Source organism: Erpetoichthys calabaricus, chromosome 3 (genome assembly GCF_900747795.2).
Source record: "Erpetoichthys calabaricus chromosome 3, fErpCal1.3, whole genome shotgun sequence".
NCBI classification, from domain to species: Eukaryota; Metazoa; Chordata; class Cladistia; order Polypteriformes; family Polypteridae; genus Erpetoichthys; species Erpetoichthys calabaricus.
Window position 1 is genome coordinate 169,964,320 of NC_041396.2, and position 24,841 is coordinate 169,989,160.

The 24,841-nt window shown below is 38.0% G+C and overlaps 1 protein-coding gene across 1 annotated transcript in view; it reads left to right on the forward strand.

The window, feature by feature from the left end:
- The window catches only part of LOC114648465 (bifunctional protein GlmU-like), a 165,064-nt gene extending 146,209 nt beyond the window's left edge, over positions 1-18,855 (forward strand). Inside the window, exons 2-3 of the mRNA XM_028797520.2 lie at positions 11,148-11,330; positions 18,511-18,855. Of these exons, the coding sequence (XP_028653353.2) occupies positions 11,148-11,330; positions 18,511-18,762 (435 nt within the window). The 3' untranslated portion in view covers positions 18,763-18,855. The remainder of the gene's footprint in view (positions 1-11,147; positions 11,331-18,510) is intronic.
- Positions 18,856-24,841: the final 5,986 nt, after the last annotated feature.

A 24,841-nucleotide genomic window follows, 5' to 3' on the forward strand; every position in this document is an offset into this window, starting at 1 on the left:
AGGATGGATATTACTGTGCATACTCTCTAAGTAAACAACATAGCAGTAGAGTGTTGTACTGTGTTAGCCATAGATTGATACAGGAGAAAGTAGGGTGAAATGAACAGATCACCCTACTTTCTGCTGTAAGTAAACAATAGTAGCTCTCAAAAGTTTATTTTTTAGACATTTAAGTTACTGATTCAGTTAATATGAGTTTTTTTTACTCAGAAGACATTACAAGCAATCATATTTGCCATTTTAATTGTATTACTTTTACACAGGCAATAAACCCACTGCCTAAAATAAATAAATAAAACTTGAGAGAAATATGTTGCTAATTCTGTTCATCAATCTTTGTTTTATGTAAAACCATTTACAACAGGTTCTATTACAATGAATCTTTATAGATCAAATAATATTAAAATATAGCATCAAATTGATATACAAAGGATTAAAATAATAAGTAAAAGAATGCAGTACTGACTTTATATTAATGCATAAACCCAAAATTCATAACTTATAAGATCATTCATGCATTCATACACTTTCTGAGCTTCATCAATGCACCTTGAAATGAACTCTTAACATGGTGTAAAACAAACAAAAAAAATACAAAACCAATATATGAGATAGCAGTTCTAAATGTTGCATCACATTATCATACATTAGTCAATTTTAATCAAAAGAATTAATGAAAATCAGTTTTTCAGACTTTGATACTTAGTGCTCCTTTAGACATCAGTGCCATTTCTTGGTTTTATATAAAGCTGAACACGCATTTGTCTGGTTTGCAAATCCACGCTCTGTTAAATTTTACATAGTGTAAATGCCACACAGGCTGGACAGGCATCCCAGCCAGAAGAGTGCAAGGTTCCTTACCCGGAGAGGAAGCTCCCAACAAGCAGACAGGCATCCCGCCTGGGGAGGAGAAGGGGATCAGAGCCGGAAGAGAGAGCGCCAGAAAGGATGGACGGACAGCCCACCGGAAAGAGAAGATGTTGCTGGTGTTTTTTTATTCCCCCAGCATGCTAGATGGCAGTGTCCCTGGATATTGGTACCCAGTGGGAAGCCAGCAGTGCATGCTGGGAAATGTAGTCTGGCAAAGCAGCCCTGCTGGGGGTCACTGGGACTTTCATATGACCCGGAAGTACTTTGATCGGACAGTAGCCCTGGCACCGGTGGTGGTACTCCTGGGTCCTTAATAAAAGAGACCGCACTCCCTTACCCAGGTGAGTCAGAGCTGAGAGGAAGAAAGGCAACATTCAACTAGAGCAGGGCAGTGTGATGGTAAGAGTTGGAAGGAGAGAGATTTTTGTGTAATGGAGAGAGAAATCTGTGCTTTTGTGCTACTTTGTGGTATTATAAAAGGAATACAGTTGAATAAACCATCACTTATTTGCATCCGGGACCCTTTATGTGTTTGTGCTGGAGGTTTGGGGCTTTCTGACGCCCCTGGTTCCATCACAGTAGATTCCCAGTTTCTACAGGGGTAGACAACAGGATTTGTTTCATTTCAATAATTTTCCCCCATGTAGAACTTTATTTAGTGAGCGCACTTGCGCTTTATTAGAGAAGTGCACCTAAGAGGCAATTATTGGGATTTGACACAGGTATGTAAAGTTGCTGCCCACTGTCGGTTCAGTCAGTGAAATTTTAGTTCAGGGCCAAAGCTTTTCTCCCAGTGGGATTTATTTAGTAATGTCATCTGTACTCTATTCCACCCCAGGTAGCACTGGGGTACCCAGGCTGGTAAAACTAAACTGTCCTTTGCACAAATAACACAAGAAGTGCGTGCCAGGACAAGAATCTCTTCCTTAATGTCCATAAAACCAAAGAGCTGGTCATAAAAGTCAGGAAGTAGGAGGCTGACTTTACTGCCATCGATATAAGCAGGGTGATGTAGAGAGTGACAACAGGTTTAACTTTTTTGAGGTCACCACCACTGACAACCTGCATTGGTCCCAACACATATGTTTTCCACAAACATATACAGGTGAGAAAACAGAGTCCATCCTCACTGGCTGCATCACATCCTGGTATGCTCAGAAACATAAGCGGCAGTGGGTGGTGAAGGCAGCGCAAAATATCACTAGCAGTCAGCTGCCTTCTGTTAATGACACTCATAGCAAACCGTTCTTTAGAAACAGAATTTTTAAAGGCCATTATTGCACCGCTAAATTTACAGAGGTTTTATCCACAGGTTATATGTTTCTGTAAAGGTAGGTATTAGTATTTAAAAAAGAAAAAAAGTCAAGTTCCCCATATCCAAATGTCTGGACACCCTTTTAGATGCATTTGAGGGAGCCTCGTCATGTAACCAGATTAGATCAGCATGACATGACCATGGAATAAAATAGACCAATGACTTAAATAAGTTCTTTTTTTTTTGCATAAAACTGTCAAGGAACAATTTACTTTGCACCAACACAAATAAATGGTGTAATCTTTATTTTTAATTATTTATTATTTTTAAAAAAATTGACATGCTGCATATTTTCCCCACAAAGATATCTCGGAGTACACAGTCTTACACATTACTGTTTATTTCACAAGAAAATCTCACTATACGGGAAGCTGCTACACCCCACCAATGCCTAAAAACAATCCTTTTACTCTTTCTTGATGCCCACAAAAGTGGTGAGGATATGCACTGTCTGAGCTTTAAATTTTTTTTTCTGTCTCCAATGCATCTTTAAGCTTATGATCATTAAGATTGTCATCAAAACTGGCAGAGTAAGGATTTATCTATTGGAACCTGTCTGGCGGCTCAACAAAATAACTACATACTGTGGCACGCGGCTGGGGGTGGCACCCAGCCGGGATGCCCAGGAGGAGGGCTTATGCCTTCTCCGGACCACGAGGGGGCAACCTCCCTGGTTCCTGGAGAACCCTGGACCTCAGCACTTCCGCCACACTCGGAAGTGCTGGGGGAAGAAGACTGGGGACACCCGGAGGGCTTCCGGGAGCACAGCCGGCACTTTCGCCACACAGGGGAGTGTCCGCGGAGGAGTGTCGGGAAGCACCTGGAGCCCATCCGGGCGTATATAAAAGGGGCCGCCTCCCTGCAGACGATGACTGGAGTCGGGCGAGGAGTGGACAAAGTCTGAGTGGAGAAGAGTGGAGGCAGGAAGGAAGCAGGCACTGAGAAGAGAGGCCTGGACGTTGGGGGATTGGTGCTGGAGGCACTGGGTTTGTGCATAAGTGAACTGTAAATAGTGTAAATAAACATGTGTTGGGTGAAAATATGGTGTCCGTCTGTCTGTGTCCGGGCTGCTTCTCACAATACATTTAAACTGGTGAAATTTTTTCACTATAGATCTTTATTCAAGTATTAACTAACAGGCAGATTCTTTCAGAATTATTGCACATTTCACACATTTCTTCTTTTGTCAATGGTGTGAATTTCACTGGAATTTAAATGCAATTTTTTTGTGAATCAAAACACCAAGTTTCACTGCAAATTAAATTTTGCATGTACCATTTCACTCATCACTCTTCATGAAAATAGGTTTATTGAACTGCAGAACAAAGGACAACATAAACATTTTCAGAAATACCATAATGTACTGTATATGCTTTTATACAGCATTGTGAAGGTGCTTTAAGAGATGAGTGTAACGTCAATATTACCAATGGTGAAATATTGTGCATTTGTACACAAATGGTAAGACATGCACATTTTGAATAGGCTCAGAATTTTTGTACTACCGCTCATTGCTGATGAAAATAAAAACAAATGAGGGGTGGTACATGACTGCATGTTAATAATAGTTGATTGTATATTATAAATACATTTCCAAAAGATTTCTTAAAAATGTCCACAATACAAAAATACACACCCCATTTCCTGCAATATCATCTTTAAGCTATCCTTTTTTGTTCTAACAGGAAGCAAAAACAAAATGGTTTGCTGTTGTCAAAGTAACACACCCAAAGCTAAAGTCGTGAATCAATGTATATTTATTTATGTCATTTCAAAATGTAATTAAAATAAATATGACTAAGTGTTAAACTACAAAAATAGTTAAATCAGGAGAAGTATGTTATAATTTGCACTGAAGCAGTAAAAGTAATTCATTCATATGTTCTAGGGTTTTCTGACCCAGGGATTTGTCTTCTGGCATCAGTTTTTTATTCAGATTCTTTATTTTGAGGTTTACAATCCCACTCCCCGTCTCAAGGAATTTAATGTTATACTTATTTTCTTGATTGGAGTTCTACTTTAATAGTTGCATTTTATTTAATATATTTCCGTACTGAATTTTGTTTTGACAATGGAGTCCATCATTTTGTGGAATCCGTCATCATGATGTGGGTCATGGCTTCTAGGGATGTGGCTTCCAGGATCATGACATCAAGAGATTATTGTTGAAAGTTTGAAAGATCGTTTCGGTGGACATTTTGTATCTGAGATTTGGATGATGATGACTCGTGCTTCATGGTTAAATTTATGTTTGTATTCTATCTTTTGAAATCATTCTGTTCCTTGACTTTGATTGTTGGTTTTGGTTAATACCACACTCTTTTGTGACTCTCTGCCCCTCACTCTACCTTGTTTGATTCATTCGTTACAAGGTGAAAATGTGGAGAAATACAAAGCAAAAAAAAATGGTTTAAATATCAAAGGGTGCCATGAAATGTTTAGGCTGCTGGAGCAGTATGATACCAATAGGATGTAATGCACCTTCTTGGCATGGTCACCTAATTAAACAGCTTATTTATTCAAGCCAAAGGAAATCAATAATTTATGTACATTGCTAATCCTAATGAATCACATCAAAGGAGACACTGTGGCTTGCTTATAACATACTGGCACTGTTGACATGAATTATATTATTTTATACTTGCTGTAAAATTAATAAAATGTAAAGGTACTTATTTTATCAAAATTACCATACATTTCCAAACCTACCTATTTCAAATAAAAAACAGAAGGGCATTCCATTACAGGGCAAGTTGCAATGCTCTCACACTGAGGAAGTTGCTAATCAAACCTGCACATCTCTGTGAATGCAAGGAGTGCCTTGGTCAGGGAGAACTGATTTGTATTTTTATTTGTCATTTGAAATACAAACAAATGTATAAATTATAAGCTCAGCCTTCCTCCCTTTGTCAGTGCTTTGCCTGCCACCACCCTATTTAGTTGTTCTACAGATACAGTTAATCTTAACATTTTACTCTCTTATCTTCTTACTGATTTTGAAATTTATTGGGTTTCTAGGTTCATTATTGTCACGTGAAGAGAGTACAGTGAAAGTGTGCCATGAATAGTGACTGTAATTACCTTATCTCAAAACTTCTGTCTCCCTTACCTAAAAAGCCTCAGAACATATGTTTTTAACAGACAAATCAATTTAGTAAAAACTATACGCTCTTTTTTAAAATACATATTTTACTTTGCTTAAGAAATGATCCCACCCTTTCAACTGCAGTGCTCATGCAAAATATAGCACAGTTACTACCAAACTTTTGTGATGCTGCTTTCGCTTGTTTTCTGTCTTAGCTTAGAAGCCATTTCATACCATGAGATCAAAACATACTCCTGTTCTTTTCCAGTTAGACTGACTTCCTGTAACCACATATATTCAATTTAAGCTGCTCATACTTACATACAACGCACTCAATGGCCTTACCTCTTCTTATTTTTCAGCTCTTCTTTAGCCTTCCAGTATTGTTCAAGTCTTGTAAGAATTCTTTAAAATAAAGAGGTTTTAAAAATAATATAACAAAAAATGTTTCTAAATATCAAAACATCACTGTTTTTTCATAGAAAGGTCTGATGATGCCCCAAACCTTTGCCTCCTGCTCTTCTAGTTCACTACATCTATGGTTTTCCAATTTCTAGATCTCAAGCAGTTTATTAGAAAGAGTTCAAGTCGAAGCAGATAAGCCAGTTTAAATGTTTATTCACTCAGTATAGAATAACATTCTCTAAATTATGGTTCTTACTGTGCCAAAGACAGAAGCAAAACAAACGAATACAACAGTTCATAACTATATAATCTGGTTGGATAGCGGCTCTTCTGTGTAGAAGGAACCCATTGTGCCTGGATATGAAGTGGCTTTTTCAATCTTGCATTGTGCTTCTGAGCTGATAGGTCTTTTATCTGGCATGATCACTGGATAAACCTGTTGGAAGGAGAAAGAAAGACGAAGTTGCTGGTGGACCCAATATTTATTTTGGTCTTACGCTTCCTTACTATACCCATTGGACCAATGGAGCATCATAGTTTAGGAGCCTACTCTTTTTTTATATGCATGCCTTGTACCTTTGAACCTTTGTTCTTCTACCAATCAGTGTTCTATTAATGGCTGGGTGCAAAAGCAAACAAGTGTTATGGCCTTTGACAGTTTTAATTTTGTTTAAGTTGTTAAGGCAGATAAAGTATCAAGTTAGTCGACATCAAGTTTCTATAGTGACCAGTTCAGAGAGAACAAACAATTTTAGATTATTACATGACAGCTACAGTTTAAAATTCCTCTAGAATGCAATAAATGTTTTCCAATTCATGTTTTATCACTACAAAGACATATGAAAATATAAAACAGCACACCAAACACTTGCTCACTGTCTATTCCAATATCAGTCTCTCGTTGCCTTTAAAATGACACTTAGATACTGCCATTTAGTTTTATGAGAAATTGTTTGTTATAAGTATCTTGGAGAACTTGCCCTAGTTCTTCTTTAAACTTTGGCTGTCTTGCTTGCTTCTTTCTCTCCTTGCCATCGTATTCAACCATAATGAGGTTGAAATGAGGGTCATTCTGTGAAGAAGTTCTTATTCTTTTTTTTTGGTGAAGGTAGTTATTTATGGCCATGGTTACATGTTTGGGGTCATTGTCCTGTGCCATATTGAAATTGGGACGTATCAGATGCCTCTCTGATGTTATTGTGTGATGGATGGGAATCTGCTTGTGCTGCTCAGCACCAAGGATCTCATTAATTTTGACCAGATCACCAACTCTTTTTGCAGAAGTGTAGCCCCATCTTCACTGTTGGCTGCTGACACTGATCCATGTAGTGCTTTCCAGTTCTTCTACTGGCACATTGTCTCCTGTTTGAGCTAAAACTTTCAATTTTTGACTCAGTTCAGGGCACCTGAATTTCAATGTTCAGCACCCCAGTCATTTTGTTTTTGTACAAGGGCGAGTCTATTGGCTTTGTTTCCACTTCAAAGAAATGTCTTTTTCTTGACAATTGCTCCATAAAGACCACTTCTGAAAAGACTATTCTGGACTATAGAGGAAGGTACTTGGTTTCCTGTGTTTTCTGTGAGCTCAGAGCTGATAAAATTACTGTACTTCTGATTTTAAATGGATCTCAGATGTATTTCTTAAATGCTGCTCTTTCTGTTTATGGTCCTCAGTCTTTCCCATTTCCTTGTGCAGAAGTGTCAGTGACATTTCTACTTAGTAGAGACTTTGCTGTTGCAGCATGACTAGTATGGTTAGTGTTGATATTTTGATTCTTGTCATGGTGTAAAAATTGAAAATTTGAATTTATACTGTCATATCTGACACTGCCTCACCCCTTATCTTGTTTGTTCTTTGCTCATTTGACCTCTTTCTGTCTCAGTTAATCAGTTTGGTTGAATCATTTCATGATATTATTGATTGCTGGAATCTGTTTGTTATCTTTGTGTAGTTGTGCACTGGGCTATAAACTTACAGTATCATTAAGTTTTTATCTAAAAGGTGTTCTATTAATATGTTACTTTCTTTAATGAAATTCAGAAATGTGTCTGCAACATTTTTCATTTTTTGGAGATTTAAGGTTTGGAAATGTTGAAATTTACACTTTTCTACTGACTAATGCAAGTGACAAAAAACAGACATCAAAAGGTCATGACACATTAGATGATTTTTACAGAGATTTTCAAATGTAGCCTTTATTTACATAATCTTATCGAATTAGAGAACTCAGTCACATAATGTGACATGCCCCATGACTCACACTACAACTAGTTTTCGTCTCAGTTTAACAAAATCAAACAGACAACGATTTTGTCTTTAGTCAAAGGGATAAGCTTATGCTTATCTGTTCTTTCAGATCTGCCAGCACCATTGCACCAGTTCTCTCTATTCTTCTCACAATTGAATACTATGGGATCCATAGGCCACTAAGTGTTGCTGCTCCCAAACCGTGGAACATTCTGCCAAATTTCTCTGTGATTGTACCAGTTTTTCCTCAAGATATATCTAGTCACCAAATATTACCATGCATTTATTTTATATACATTTCCTAATTTCTAGTTATTTTCTCTCTATTATAATAAAAAAATCCTGGGACGAGATGAGATTTTTTCAGAGAGATACTTTCACGTCCCGAGAGACAAGACTTTGTGCCAAGAGATTTAACCACACCCGGGGCCAGAAATAAAAGACAAAGAGTAGATGACAAAGTAGAACATCGTAAAGAATTCAAAAACGTTGGCTCGATACACATGCAGAGCAGGTTAGAGATAATGAAAGTACTAAAATTTAAAAGTCTCAAAAAAATGATAGTAAAGATCACATTAGCGCAAACAAATGGAAATTATTACTCGGTGAAATAACGGAACAGCGAAAAGAGATTGAATATATTGTTCGGATTTAAACTTTAAGTTGGAGACTAGTAGATCGTTTAATTTGTGTTGCTATCAGGGAAAAGTAGTGTTTCTTCCCAATGAAGAGGCGTATCCGTAAGAATTAAAAGATTTGTTGTTTGGTGAAAGTGAAATCCACATACGCGAGTGGCAGAGGTATGAAGTGGCTGGCGCATAGCGCAGGCCGGGGGTGTTGACGAGCGAAGCGAGCAGGAGGTGAAGCCCCCTAGTTTTTTTAATTATTCAATTGTGTTTGAATTTTATTTTCTCAAAAATGTGTTTTATCCTTTAGTTATGTTTTATGTACTGGTTACTTTATATGGCAACCTTAGGTCTGAGAAAAGGAGCCATATAAATTAACCTTTTCATAATTAATATTATGCATATTCAAATCTCTCATCTTGTAACTGTAAAAAGGATGCTTACCATTTTATGTTTTTAGTGGTCTTTACAATCTGTGGGTACATTGAGCATTCAAATACAGTAATCCCTCCTCCATCGCGGGGGTTGCGTTCCAGAGCCACCCGCGAAATAAGAAAATCCGCGAAGTAGAAACCATATGTTTATATGGTTATTTTTATATATTTTAAGCCCTTATAAACTCTCCCACACTATTATAAACATTTCACGCACAATTATACAGCATAAACCATTTGTATTCTCTTAGATATTAGGTAAGATTCGTTGAAATTATGTATGTAAACACAGTTTACATACAGTAAAACCTAAATATTATTTTAAAGATATCGAGCGTCTCTGATATCACATATGTTACAGCCATTACGACAGACAGGCCACCAGCAATAAATACGTACAATGCAAGAAAAATTGTATACAGTAAAATGTGTGTACAGAGACACTAAACTATGTACATGTAATAAGTACTGTACGTAAATAATTAATTATGGTTATTCACCAACAATGACACGATGACTTGTCCGATAACGATGAGTTTAAGCTCTTCTAAAGGAGCCTCTTCAGGCGACTGTTTAGCACCGCCGGTGTTCTTCTTCCAGCACTCTTCAATCCAGATCCCTAAAGCAGATTCCATCCAGACTACTGCCTTATCACGTCCACTTGCAACTCGTTTTGCACCCTGGTTAAAGGACACTGCGGCTGTAGATCTTATATGCTTTTCCTCCTTTTTAAATAAAAAGAATCGTGGACTCATTGATGCTGTAATGGTGTCCTGCAGCGGTGTAGCTGTTTCCTTCCTTCAACATATCCAAAACATTTACCTTTTCTGCAATCATTTGCATCTTCTGTTGGCGCTTGGACACGGCTCCTGAAGCAGTAGCAGGGGTACGTTAATGCTTAATGAGTGAGATGAGACTTCCTGGTTTATGCACCACTCCGTCGCTGAGCCAATCAGCAGCACACAGGAACTTAACTGCATGCTCTGATTGGGTAGCTTCTCAGCCATCCGCCAATAGCATCTCTTGTATGAAATCAACAGGGCAAACCAACTGAGGAAGCAAGTACCAGAAGTAAAAAGACCCATTGTCCGCAGAAACCCGCGAAGCAGCGAAAAATCCGCGTTATATATTTAGATATGCTTACATATAAAATCCGCGATAGAGTAAAGGCGCGAAAGACGAAGCGCGATATAGCGAGGGATTACTGTATTACAAAGATAACTTTATGAATACTATTATTAATAATGTTTGAAGTCAAAGTAAAGGACATGTAGAAAAATACAAAAAGTTTGTAAGTATTGGATGGCCACTTTCAAAGAAAAAAAATTCTCTTTTGCCCTCTATCCTTAGGCCTCAGATTGTCATTGTCATGCAGCATTCACCATCTGCATAATGTGACTGGTGGTAATGAATAATTACAGCCCTCATGGTCATACTGTTTTTTCAGCAGTACTTTCACTAACATAACAATACTGATAAAAATAAAATTCTTTAAATATTAATATTGCAAATCTTGAAATTGATATTGTAAAGCACAGTGTTGAACTAAGTAGTGTTGCTGCCTTACAGAGTCCGACTGCCATTCTGTGGTCACTTATATACATAGCACAAGTGGTGGGGCTTAGGTATTTACCAATCAGGGGGCTGAAATTCATTATCGCTGGCAAAGATAAAAACTACTGGGTAAGAATAACAGGTTTAGTCTCTGCCCCTTCTTGTGTCTCCTTTAATACCTTCCTCCCAGGAGTTTGTCTGTGTTTGCAAATCTGACAATACAAGTAATTTGTTGAGTCAAGTTTTAAATTGACATATCAGCTGAACTTTATTTATTTATGTCATCTAATTAGATTTTTTAATAGTATGTGTTATCAGCTAGATGAGTCACAATGAAGAGATTGTTACTTGTATTGTGAGAGTTACTCTTGGAAATTTTAGAGTGTGGCCTGTGACTTTACGGATATTTAATTAAGTGACTGCTGCATTTTGATATCCTCCTTATCTGAAGTACATATTATAAAATTATATAAAATAGATGGAAAAGCCCTCGCTCCCTCAAAACCAAGGAAAAACGTACTGCTCAGCATCGTGTTGTACACAATTAGCATGTATGATGTTTAGTAACTTGATCTTACACATTCTCACTAATCTAAAACCTTCTCCCCAGGCTGGTCCCAGTGCCCTGTCTGTCTACGCCCTGCGTCTTGGCCCTGGTGAGGAAATCTTAAGCTGCCTGGTCAGATTTGTGGAGCAGAAGAAGCTGAAAGCACCATTTGTCATCACTTGTGTGGGCAGCGTCACCAAGGCAACACTTAGACTGGCAAATGCCACTGCGTTGAATACTAATGAGGTACTTGGCAAGACAGTTTGTGGTAAGGCCACTGTTGTTGTGCTCTCGGAGTCTGCTGTAGAAGTAAACAGTTGAACGGAAATCAATTAAGTGTTTCCATAGTAGTTTTTTCCCCCCCTCAATTTTGGCATAGGGTCTAATCTTCAATGCCACCTTTAAAATAGAAGGAAAATCCTCTTTTAATCCTGTCTGCATTCTGCAACATGGAGACAGGATAATAGAGAGAGGGGTTTGCCACTTTTGTTCACATGCTTTGTTTTAATTCATTTTATGTTGTTTTGAAAATCTTATAAAATCTCACTGAAATGATCGCAAAGCCTCTGGAAGAGTGAACTGCTTGATAGTCAACAACATGCATATCGATCATTTTGTAGGGCAAGTATAATCATTTTACCTCTACTTTGATTAAACCTGAATTGTGTTCCATTTCTTTATTAATGCCTTACATCTGAACAATGCAAAGCTAAGCCTGAGCATTGTTCTCCTTTAATTTCTGTAACATAACTGGTCAATTCTGGTCTGACCTGAATGAGCTTCTGTATCTGCCGCATTTTAGAAACAGAACACTCATTCTTTGACTTGTTCTCAATTTAAATTTTCAACTATAGGTATTGGCCATCTTCCATACTTTTTTTTTTATTTTTACAGTTTAGTCATGGATAGTTCAGTAGTTAAGCAGTTTATTTGAATTTGTACAGCCAGTCGATGGGAAAGAACGGGGAAGGGAATGAGGAATTAAAAACCTACTTGAAATGAAAGCATGGTCGCAATGGCTAAGTAAGTAAACTCTCAAGGTCTGATCAAGATTGGAGCAGCATTGTTGAATTAAGGGTGGGCATACATGTGCACAGTGTGATGGCACATGTACAGTAAATAACCTACAGTACACTATACAGTATCTGCATTGAAAACTTACCATTGAGAAATACTTGGCTAAAGTGGCTTTAAATAATATTATTATTAATGTACACTTAATTGATATATTGTTTAGACAAAAAGTGTTAAATATTTACCAGCTCTCACATGGATAAATAAGCAGTTTAAATTTGTTATGAAAGTACTAAATATTTTTTTTTCATTTCATTCTTGAAATGAAATCTGTGTGTGTGCGTGCGTGTGTGTGTGTGTGTGTGTGTGTGTGATAGCAATATTGTGAACAATTTGGATATATAGAGGTATTCATAATCTGCAGTAACAAAAGATATAATATAATATAATCCTTCCATGTTCAAATTCAGTTCACACTCACAAGTTTCAGAGCCTGTCCCTTAATGGGACACTGGATTGCTAGATCTGTGAGGCAGTATTGGTGCCCACTAGGCAACCATGTCACCCATTACAAAATTAGTTTATATTATATATAAGGTCTTTTTTAGAACATTCATAAAATTCTGAACAGGCCATTCAGCCCAACAAAGCTCACCAATCCTATCTGCCTAATTCTTCCAAAATTACCCAAGTTATATTTTAAATGTCCCTAAAGTCCTACTGTCTACCACGTTTATTCCATATATCTATATAGAGGAGCGGTCAAAAGTAGGCATTCAGTTGTTTGTATGGAAAAAGGTGTGTAGGCTATGATTATTACAATAGTTTTATCAACTTTATTAACTCAAACAAGTGCCACAATGGCACAGTGCACTTAGGTACAATCTTTTAAGTGCTCAAATTGCTGGTCTGTATATCTTTCCAATGTTTGTGCAAAATTTACACTTTACAAGCTTCCAGCCCTGTGTCTTTTTAAAGTAACAGCCTGGCTCCACTTTGCTAACTCCTTTCATATCTTTAAACACTTCATTCATGTCACCTCTTAGTCTCTGCTTAAAACTGAAACGGTTCAACTCATTTCATTTTTCCTCATAACTCACTTTACAGTTATAACAGTCAATACTCTTGAGTACCCAGGACTCCAGGATTTGATAAGGTATACTATTGTTGAATAAAAAGTTCAAAAATGTGATAATGTCTAATTAAAAAAAATCAGTTAAGGGTATTTTTGCACTGAAAAAATTAAAAAAGGATGATTTTCTTCTTCTGTGCAGTGTTTATGAAGCCCTATGCACATTCTTAATCACTTTTGTTAGAAATGGAAAAATGTGTATAATGAAGGAGGATTGGGTAGGTGACTTGGCAGCACTTAGGTTGGCCAATTGCATTTTGTGATTTGTGAATGATCAAAAAAATATCACATGCCATTTGGATTTAAACATGCGGTACGCTACTACAGCTTTCTGCAGTTGTTTCTTTGCCCTTTTTCAAAATGAATGACATCTGTCACATTTGATCTCTTTTCATAATTTATAGTATAAGAGAAGATCACTTTGTAATTTTTGTTAAAGCATAGCCCCTTTGTAGTTTATGTTTTGGAAAGATAGAGTGCTTTATACAACAGTTCTTAGAATGTGAAGCTTTGTAAGTATTTGTTTATTGCATGCACATTTGTTTTATTTTTAATTTTCATATTTTCTTAAATAGAGAATTTCACAAGATTGTTATTTTTCCTTTAAAGTATCACATATAAAGCAAATGCTTTTCTCTTTTAAAAATTAATTAAGTTCATTAATAGACCCGTTTGCTGTGCTTCTGAGATAGTACTCAACTTTCATTCCCTTGATTATGGTGAATGGCTTTGACAAAGTGCACCACCCATTGTGCTTATTGATTTTTGGATGATTTGTGATCAATGGAGTCACTTTCACATCCCTTCATTATTAGCTCAGGATTTTTTTTTTTCATTTGGGGAATTTGGCTGTTTGCTTTTATACTCATTGAGGACTGAAGAGACTATTAAGCAAAACTCATTTCTGAAAGTGGGACTCTGGTGGCCTCCCAGTAGACTGGTGACTAATTTGGCCATGTATGACAAGCATGGGCATGTATGAGTGGGTTGGTTGCCCATCCAGAACTGCAACTGTGGTGTGTAAAATAGATTTAATGAAAAAACAGAAGGATTATTGATTTTTTAATATTCACTGGATATGGACATTTGTCCTGAGTAACTGATGGGTTACATTCCTGTCCATCAAGTAATCAGAGGCTCGAAAGAATGTGTCAGGTTATGTGTCAAACGTTTCATTGCTGTGTTTATCCATTTATTAATCCATTTTCTGAAGCCTGCCTTTTCATAATAGAGAGTTGTTGCCATCAACAGGCACAAAGCAAGCACCAATGAGAGATGCTGGTCCATGACCTTCACACACTTTCACAGTCGCTAGTCCCCTAAACCCACATATCTTTGGGGTTGGGAAGAATATTGGGGTACACAAACAAAAATTGACTAGGGCATGTTACTTGGCATTGCTCAGGTGATAAAATGGAAAGGTAAAAAGTAGTTGCAAATATATTAAAAATATATTATTCCTGAACTTGCTGCATTTATCACACCCACCCCCCATATTTCAATATACACTCTGTAGGCAGTATGACCCAACCTGGGCTGGCTTGGGGGTATGACAAAAAACTGAGGAAAGTGCTTCATTAAAGAAAACATTAAACATGATGGCCTGGACTTGAACCCGGATTTCTTAAGTCTCTCTCAGTAGATCACACACATATTTCATGACATTTTCCCAAACTCAAACCATACCTGCTGCTCCTGAGAGTCCAAGGCTGAAAGTGATATATCAAAAACCTGACTTTTGTTGAGAAGAACCTAGGTGCCAAATTTCAAATTTAGTGGCTTGGAAAACAAAGCTGTGCATAAAAAAACAAAAACAAAGAGACTGTGTCTTTTAGATATTATATTATACTAGCTGTGTAAGCCTGTGCTGTAAAAAGCTCCTAGAAAGCATGGATTCTGGCACTTCAATCAATCAATTGCATTGGTTGTGCATTAGCGGCTAAGCGAGGTTCTCTTTCCTCTGTGTTTTTGTTTTGCTGATGTGCTCGCCTCGCTTGTGTATTAATGGCTAAGCAAGTTTCTGTCTTTTTTCGGCAGTCGCTTTCTTTGAGCTTCATGCTGTAGCCTCACACTTCCAGGCCGGACAGACAGACACATACACTTCCATGTGTAGATGTTTATATATTATATGATACTAGCTGTATCTCGTGGCTGCGCCCACACAGGACAAGCTTTAAAAATCAATAGACATTGGCACTATATCTGATTGTGTTCATTTCTGATGGGAGAGTGTTCCCCGCGTGGGGAGAAAAGCATGTGGTCGTGATATCTCTGGCAATCAGCAGCTACCCTCTAAAACACATGGAGCTCTGGTCTTTCTCTCAAAAACATCAAACGTTACTCCTTAACAATCTGTAGATGATAATGTCTGTTGAACAAACAGGTATCGCTAGCTAAGCAGAGGCAAGATGCACTCCAACACTTGACGAGACATAGACCAACTCGAACAGAGGCTGGCGAGTGAATGAGGAATGCCCTGCCCCCCTGCTCTCACCCACAGCCACTCTCTTGGATTTGCATAAATACATCGGTACCACAAGCGAACTATGGTACTTAGCACGATGAGAGAAGTCACAAAATCAACTGGAAAGTTCAGGCAAATTATAGAAAACAACCAGATATAAGTCCGTTAAGTAATTCTCTTGTGAAATGTGGACAGACATACATACAGAATGCACTTGGACCACAAAATGTTTAAAACCATTTCTTAGTGAGCACTTATGGGCCAAGGGTAACCTACATTCCAAATTTCAAGTCCCAAGTCCTCATGGTTCGGGAGATTTCGTGATAAGTGAGCCAGTGGTATCTGGCTATATTATATTATATTGTATTATATTATATTATATTATATTACTGCGGTGGGTTGGCACCCTGCCCAGGATTGATTCCCTGCCTTGTGCCCTGTGTTGGCTGGGATTGGCTCCGGCAGACCCCCGTGACCCTGTGTTCGGATTCAGCGGGTTGGAAAATGGATGGATGGATTATATTATATTATACACCCTTGAAATTCCCGGGGGTTACGTTCCTAGAGCACCCGCTAATTGTGAAAAATCGCGAAATATGGATGTGGTTAAAAAAATGCCTATTTTTATAGTTTAAACCCTAAATATGTCCCCAAAACACTTTCATTTCATTTCAACCTCAGCTTAATACATTACCTAAAAAAAAGAATGTAAAGGTAAACCCGTATACTGCACAGTACTGTACTGCTATGTTACCCGCAGTGCTAGAATGTAAAATTCAGACGTTACCGCTATATGTACTGTAATTCATGTAAGCGCGTTTTCATTGCCAGAAGGTGCAGGGGGTTTCAACAGCATCTTGGGGCTTTAACCTTTAAACTGCCACATACTTGGGGGTTAATGCATCCCTGGACGCCAAATACTTTTTTGCTGCACTTTAAGTAAACGTCACAATACACAAAGAAAAAGTGAAATTTTAATGGAACACATTTTTTTTCATGCAAAGAGCATCACAATTACTGCAACACTGATCATTTTACACACTGTCAATGAACTGTAAAAACTATTTAAAAATCTACTGGAACAATATTTACAAGGTGCAACTGACGCTATTGATGAAATTCAGGACATCACCGAGCCAACTGTGCTTGAACTGGCTGCATGTGAGCACACAGAGGTAAACGCTGACCCTGGCAGGCTAGTCTAGTGCAGCAGCTGAATCCCAGAAACAGTGAGGCTACAGTGCTGCAGGGGCCGGCAGTGGTCATGAGCTGGCTGCTCAACGAATGTACAGCACTGACTGATCAGTTCCGGCGTGCTGGTAAATTGCACTGGGAACCAACAATAGCCAGTTGCGGCGTTCAATGAATGTATGTCGCCGAATATACTCGGCTCCTACGTGCTGGCAAATGGCACTGGGAAACGACTATAGCCGGTTGTGGCGGTTTAAGGATTAAGAAGAACAAAACAGAAAACACAAGAACACTCAGCTGGAGATGCTTCACAGGGCAGCAGTCAATCAGCAGCATGGAGAAATGAATAATGCTGTAGCGGTCTGGTGCCGCTAAGATTCACACCGTCGAGAAGACGGTGATTTATTTATTTTATGGTGGAGATTCCAGGGACACACCCAGCCTTGACCCGACCCGCACGCACTCACAAACAGAGAAAAACAAAGCAAACCGGTAATCAAACAGCAAATAAAGAATGTTATGAAAACAAATGAAAACAAAGATACCACCCCTGTTCCTCTTAAGGCGATTATACATTAAATACAACAAAGCACCAAAAAAACACACACAGTAAAGTCCAAGAAAAACAGCAACGGATGTAATGTAATGATGAAGATAGATAGTCCAGAATGGGAATGTAAAGACAGTTCTACCGCTAGTTTCTGAAATGGTGAAGATGGGTGGACGGGTTCAGGAGCGCTCCTCTCTTCGCAGGATAGCAATGAATCCACTTACAGTCCTCATGTACATAGGCAGACGGCAGACAATCCAGACCCCAACCACAAAACGATCCAGGACAAAATGAATAAGTACAGGTAACCCAACAGAAGGCAGGCAGAGAGACAGAAACTTGAAACACAAATTACAAAAACTTTTTTTTTCTTTTGGTCACCGGCCCCCTTTTTAAAAGCCATGCTGACATCCTTTGACCCCAACAGCCCCTGCACCCTCAGCAGAAGACCAATTGGAGCCACTGCAGGGACTGCTGGGAGTTACAGTTTCAAATTCTAGTTCTCTCTACAGTGCAGGGGTCTACTGTATTATATTATACATCCATCTTCTCATCCTGCTTATTCAGCCTATCCTAACACACACTGGGATCAAAATAGGAGCATTTCCTAAACAGGGTGCCTGCCTATCACAGGGTGAAGACACACACACATTCTGTGGCCAATTTAGCAATGAAAATCTTTAACTCTGTTTAAACAAATATTTGCTTTGCTTTATTTGTAAATATTTTAAATGAGACAATTTATATTCAACAGCAGTGTATGACCTATTTTTATATATGTGTTGTAATGCTAATTACAGTTATTTACAAAGATTAAAAGTCTAGAGAGAAAAAATGCCCCCTGAATACACAATGTACTCAGTGCTAGTACAGGAAGAACAACTTTTCTCAATACTTAATGAACCGCATGCTTCATGCAGACTGCTTAATGATCATTGAAGAGTTCACCTCAGTAGACTAGTGATGTGTTTTAGCCCTGTTCAGCTTCATGCTTTGTGTGGAAAGATGTTTATAAAGCAGGGTTCATTGTATAAATTAATTTTAATAAATAATGCATGTCTTTATTCTCTTGTAGGTGGTTCATCTCAATGAAAATTGTGAGATTGTCTCCTTAGTTGGCACACTGAATGAAGAGGCTCACTTGCACATCTGCCTGGCTGATAAAGATGGCAAGACTATAGGAGGACATGTGCTGGGCAATCTAGAAGTCTTCACGACTGCGGAAATAGTCATTGGTGAGGGAGATCATGTCTGCTTTACGAGGAAGATGGATGATCGTACAGGTTTTCCAGAACTTGTTGTCTCTTCCCGTTCTCTTCAGATCTAGATATTTATACCCACGTGAATCTAACTTGTATTTGTTTCCTTCTTCCCTCCCTCTTTATAAAGGAGTTTTAAATAAAGAGAGGCATAGAATGCTTTCCCTGGGTGTTTTTGTATTGATTCAGGCACTTTGATCGAGTAGAGGCTAATCAATTCTTTAGTGGAAAGACTGGGGTAAAATAATTTCAGGCAAACTCTTCAAATGACTTGTCATTAATTTGCCTCTTTGCTAGCACTTGTTTGCTCAGAACGAGATGCATTTGGCTTTCTCTGTCTATTAGCAGGGTTGTGCTCTTGGGATTTTCATGGGCTGCTAAGCACGGGGAGGTGTGGAGGGGGGTGAATACACTGTGTTTGCTCACCCTTACAGAGTCACTTATTACCGCTAATTGGGAGGGACAGTTCAAACAAGCACAGAGGCCTGCTTGTCACAGGAGCGTGACATGGGTTTTAAGAAGCAGTCAGTGCCGGCTGCAGTGCCTGACTCTGACCCTCCTCATCCTCTACAACATCCTGGCTGGAAGCCGATCACGACATCCTGCTTAAAGTGGCGCCTTTGTCGAGGCAGAGCCATTAGCAAGCAGCAGTCTTTAAGAAGGGAGAGCAGGACAAGCCAGTGGTGATAGCAGCAGACAGACATCTAGCTGTCTGGGACACTTAGGAAGTCAACAGCTGACGGAAGAGGTGGCACAAAAGTGTACTCCTTTAACCCAGGAAATGTGATCTGAATATAATGTGCTCTTTTTTCCACTCCAGTTCTTATCTGGACATTCAAAATGATAGTATCAGTTGCACAATTTAAAAGCTTGTCAATTAGTGCTTGGACATCTGTGCTTTGCATGCTTTTAAAACCATTTTCTATACAAAGCAGTATAAAAATGGCAGCAAAAAAATGAAAGAAACTAAATGATCAAGTAATATTCAGTACGGATGAAGCTGTTGTCATATAACACTTGTAGCAGTTATACAGTAGATGAGAAGGACAATTAAAAGCAGTTTAAAATTAAGAGTTTACCATTTCAGAGTACTGCTAAATTCCTTCTCGTTGCTTTTTCAGCTTCTTGTTCTTTAGTTGCTTTACTTAGCCACACTAGGGACAATTTTTACATTGCTACATTGGTGGGGGAAACGTCTTTCAAGGATCACAAAGTAAATGTTTTTATGCTTTACAATGAGAAAAATAAAAAGTGGAGTTTAATGGAGAAAATGACTGAGTGTTGTCCTATGATATACTGTACACATACATAGTAGGCTTAAAAAAGGATGAACTGATGGATGGGTGGACAGATGCATCTGCAACATAGATAGTATTTCATTCCAAAGGGAAGCTGATCAAATGTGCTTTCTGTGTCTGGACAACTGCAGTGAGGAGGCATAAAATATCTTGATAAAAAAACAAAAAATTCACACTCCCCAATACTGCATCAGCTCACGGCCACTCATTAACCTACCAGGAATGGTTTTGGGATTTGGAAGGAGACTGGAGTAAATGCACAAAATCTACAGGAAGAACACAAAAACTTAATTAGGACACTGAGTCCAGGAATCAAATTCTGGAGCTGTGAAGCAGCAACACTAACCCAGCACCACCTTGTTGTGCATATAAGATTTGAAATATGAGAATACAAAAGGCAATGAAAATGTATTTTTGACATTTTAGGTTGGGAAGATGATGTGATGCCACGTATTTAACTACACTAAGTGTCTTCTGCTCTGCATCTAGAACTAGATCTAAAATCTGCAAACTGTCTATGGAGATTGACAATTCTGTAAAGCAAGCCTTGGTCCCATTTGTTGTGAGGCAGCTGCTTTGGCTACTGCAGCACCACACCTCTCAGTCATAAAAATGTTAAAAAGCCTTTAACGCTTTCAGTGAGTGGTCTTTAATAAGCCCCCAGCCCTAAATTAATAACAACTGCTTTTTTCTGCCCCACATTTTTTTCTTGGTTGTCCCTGAGGAAAAGAAGTCCCAGTGCAGTGTGTTCCTTCCTCTCTAAGCCTTTAATGCAGTTATTGGTTTTAATTAAGGAATTAGAAAGTAACAATAGATTAAAATAAATGAAGCACAATAAACCAAACCTTACTGCGTGTTAATTTCATTATGACAGAATGCCTCTTAGCAGTTCTTAGCACTATCAAAAATACAGACCAGGTGGGATTCATGTACAAGAACAAAAAGAAGAAGAAAAAGAAAAGCCTAAATTTTACAGGCTAGTATATGCCATACTATTTCACCAAACACCAAGTTTTCATGAAGTTCTAACATAAGAACGTAAGTGTGAAAAACAAGAGTAGACAATGCAGTGTGTAAAGTAAGTTTGTTTAGCTAACGGATAAAGGCCTTATAATACTACACTACTTACCTAGCGATTTTCAGTTGCTGATTTCACTTACCTATTCTTTGCGAGTCGCAGGCAGATGTGACCTCAAGTCATATAGTCTAAAATACCCAGTAACTTATTAACCAGTAAGCAACTCATCCTGGCAAAATCTGACAGGATTTTCTTAAGTCTTTGTGTGTGTGACAGCTGAGAACCAATGAACGCTTACCCAGAAGGATAATGCATTTAATGCAGTTTGAGGAATAACAAACATGGATGTTTTGGACCTTGCAAACAGAAGAGAGGCTTGTCTCTCTGATGTTGTGTGTTTTGCTTACCATGATACGAACAAAAAAAGAATAAAAGGGCAAAGATTGCCATTGAATTTGCTATTCTTGTATTTAGCGTCGTTTCAACCTTTTCAACTGACAGATTTGAGGTAACAGGCCTTTAACCCGAAACACTTCTCAAGCTGAACAGGAGTGAAGTGTGTTCTAGGAAACCTGAAAGGCAAAGCAGGGCCTTCAAATAGCTGGTTTACCCGGTCTGTTTGCAGCTTAATGTAGGCTTTGATTCCCGCAGGTATCAACCTCTCACTTGAGAGATAACTTTCCAGTGTTTCAAGAATAAGTTTTAGCCACTTTGCTAGCAGACAGTGAGCTAGGTGTGTGCTTATTTTGGGCAAGAAAAGGGGGAGAGAGGGTGGCTGCCTTTTTATTAGAACTTTTTTCAAGTGTTTCAGTTTAGACTTATTTCAGTGGAAGCTTTGCTGCAATATGGAGTGTTTGGTTGATTTTGGATATTTTGAGATGAACCAATGACATTTAAATAGAGGTGGCAATCTGCTTAGCTGCACAACACTCCCTGTCTCTGGCAACAAATTGTTCTTTATACTTTTTGATTAAGGATATAAAATTAATAACTAGGGAATTGAACCATTTGGGAAATGTCATCTGGGTCTGAATAAAGACTGCATGAACCCACCCAGGATGTATAGTTCTTTGCATTGCTTATATTTTGCTGCTATTGGTTATTATGCAGATATATACAATTTTTAAGTCAAACCTTAAACTCATTGTATCTGTCCAATTATTGATTACTAGCGTAGCCAAGTGATGATTGATCATCCCTTGTCTGGCTATAGTCCCTTAAGGGCACAAAGGACCTGAGACAGGTAAGAGATTACAGGTAACAGTTACATAGCTGGTTTTGAAATGTATTCCTATTCTTAATTTAGAAGAAACTAAGAGGTTAGTTGGTACTTTTTGTTTTAGGTGCATATGACATAGTGTCTGATCAGGACATGCAGTGTGGAGCCCATCATTAGACTCACTGTGACAAGATAAGTAGACTTTAAGTTCATTTTGCAATTTCGCCACATAATGTACTTTCATTATTTGTTTACTGATTGGTTGATTGATTGTATTATTTATTCTGAGTCTGTATTCTCGTTTTTAATGTTTCTGTAGCTGTATGCATCTAAATTTCCCCATGGGATTTATACAATTTATCTAATCTAATCTCTGGTGGGGGCACCTCACTGTACCACCCTAATCCATAACAGAAAACGTTTTTGCCCATATAATTTACTGATTATGCAAAAATAAATGGAATAAAGATAAATAATTGGAGACTATAAAATAAAAAATCAACCATATTTGCCTCTTTCGGGGTGACTTGGGACCTTGTCTATAATGTGGAGCGGCTTTTCTATCCATTTGCTATACAAATGCTGTGCCAGAAACACCAAAATAATCTCCTACTCCTAAAATGCTGGCTGCACTTTGTCCCAGATAGCTGTGCTCTTGCGCGACCTATGTCCTTACGTTAAGCTCAGCTGCCCATTGCCAAGTGGGGGACGTTATACTAGTAATGGAAAATAAATACTTTTTGTAGTTTTCAGCATGAGAGACTGTCAAAGTTTATAACTAGGCAATCTTTTAATCGTAATGTCAAAACAACAGAACACTAAAACAATATCAAGGTCAGAATTCACAAAGCAGTGCGGTGCACTTCCAATGGTCTTTATATGAGAGTGCAGTAGCAACCACAAATGAAACCGTACAAAGAGCGCTCACCAGAAAAAATAAAATGGCATTTTAAAATGAAAACAAAAGTAAAAATAAATGCTAGACACATTTTATCCATAATAAAAATCCTCTAAACGAAGCTCTAATTACAGCAAAGAGGAGTACAAGTTTTTTTTTTTATATATATATGAATTTTTATTGGCCAAAAACAAGCTAAGCACAAGGTAATGATTGCACTCGACCAAATCTGAATAGTGGAGCTGGGTGAAAATGCAAAATTTAAAAGAAAGTCTGATCATAACAGCTAGAGGAAAAGTTCCCAGATGCCATACTGCATGGCATACCTTATGCAATGTCTTATAAGTATGTGGCGCATGTTATGTGGTGTCCAAGATTGTAAATACAACGTAAAAAAATATTCTGCATGTTTAGTAATAGATTCTGTCTAGGTTCTTTGTGTTTCAAGTTTTGCTTTTGAAGAACAATGTAGTGTTCTGCAGATGTTGACTGTTGTAAAGATTCCTGTTCATGTTCTGGTCCTAATACTTTGTTCTGACTGAACTGTATCTCTCTGCATACAGTGGGCTCTGTATTGCCCTGAATCTCTATACCTCACTGATAACTGTGTCCTAGAAGCTGATGCCTGTTTTAAGTAATTTTTTAAGAATATCAATAATACACGCTTTGGAAGGACAAAATGGAAAAATATTCTCTTGTGGTCATAAGAATTACCAATGAACCCTTTAAAAATCACTTGTTTTTTTTTTCAAGCGTCTTATGACTCACCGATACTAGAAAACCCCCACATATATATATTGTTTTAAGTAATTTTCTTGTTTAGTTATGCAAGACATTGAACATTTTATTGTTTCCCCCTATTTTTGGCTCTCTGACCAGAAAAGCCCTCATATTTAAGCCATTTGTGGACCATATTTTATGCAGAAAATCACACCCTTACAATGAAGAGTAAACTAATAGGTGTCTTCAGCAACAGTAATGAAAAGGACTTGAAGTTGTGTGTACCACATCAAATGACCCAAGGGGTTCACCCGCTAATGGTATACAAAGAACCAAAGTTACTCCCATTCACATAACTTTGAAAAAATGGGAATTATAATAATATAGGTATGTGGAGTGTCGCTTTTATGCTTTGTTGAGGGTGATGATCTTGAATATGACAATATTTTTGATATTTGATTCTTTACTGGTGGTCCTGGCCCTCTAACAGCCACTCCCAGAAGGTTAAAAATGCTAAATTTCAAATATAAACCTGTGTTTTAGACTATGTTAAGGTCAGTGATTATGAATATGGTCTTTTATTTGATTTTTGATTCTTTACTAGGCATCTAGCCCTCTATGGACCTCTATCAGAGGGTGAAATTGACAATTTTTATTACAATTGAGATTATTTAGTCTTTCAACTTTTAAACTGAGTTTAAGACAGGGTGAGCCAAAATGAAGTACCACATTTCTCGAGGTCATTGTGCGAAGTAAAGGCAGGGAAATGGGTTGGAGTGGGGGTCCTCTGATAGGAAATCCCTTGTAGTTTTCAGTCAGCAACATCGCTGTTGAAGCGTTATTCAAAAACAACAAATCCATTGTCACTATGCAATGCACCTTTCAAACGTACTTCAACATTCCTGCAAATGGTGATGTCACAAATCAGAAAACAATTCCTCAGTGGGTGCCTTAATTTAGACAGACGGGTACAATATTGAACAGAAAATCTCTA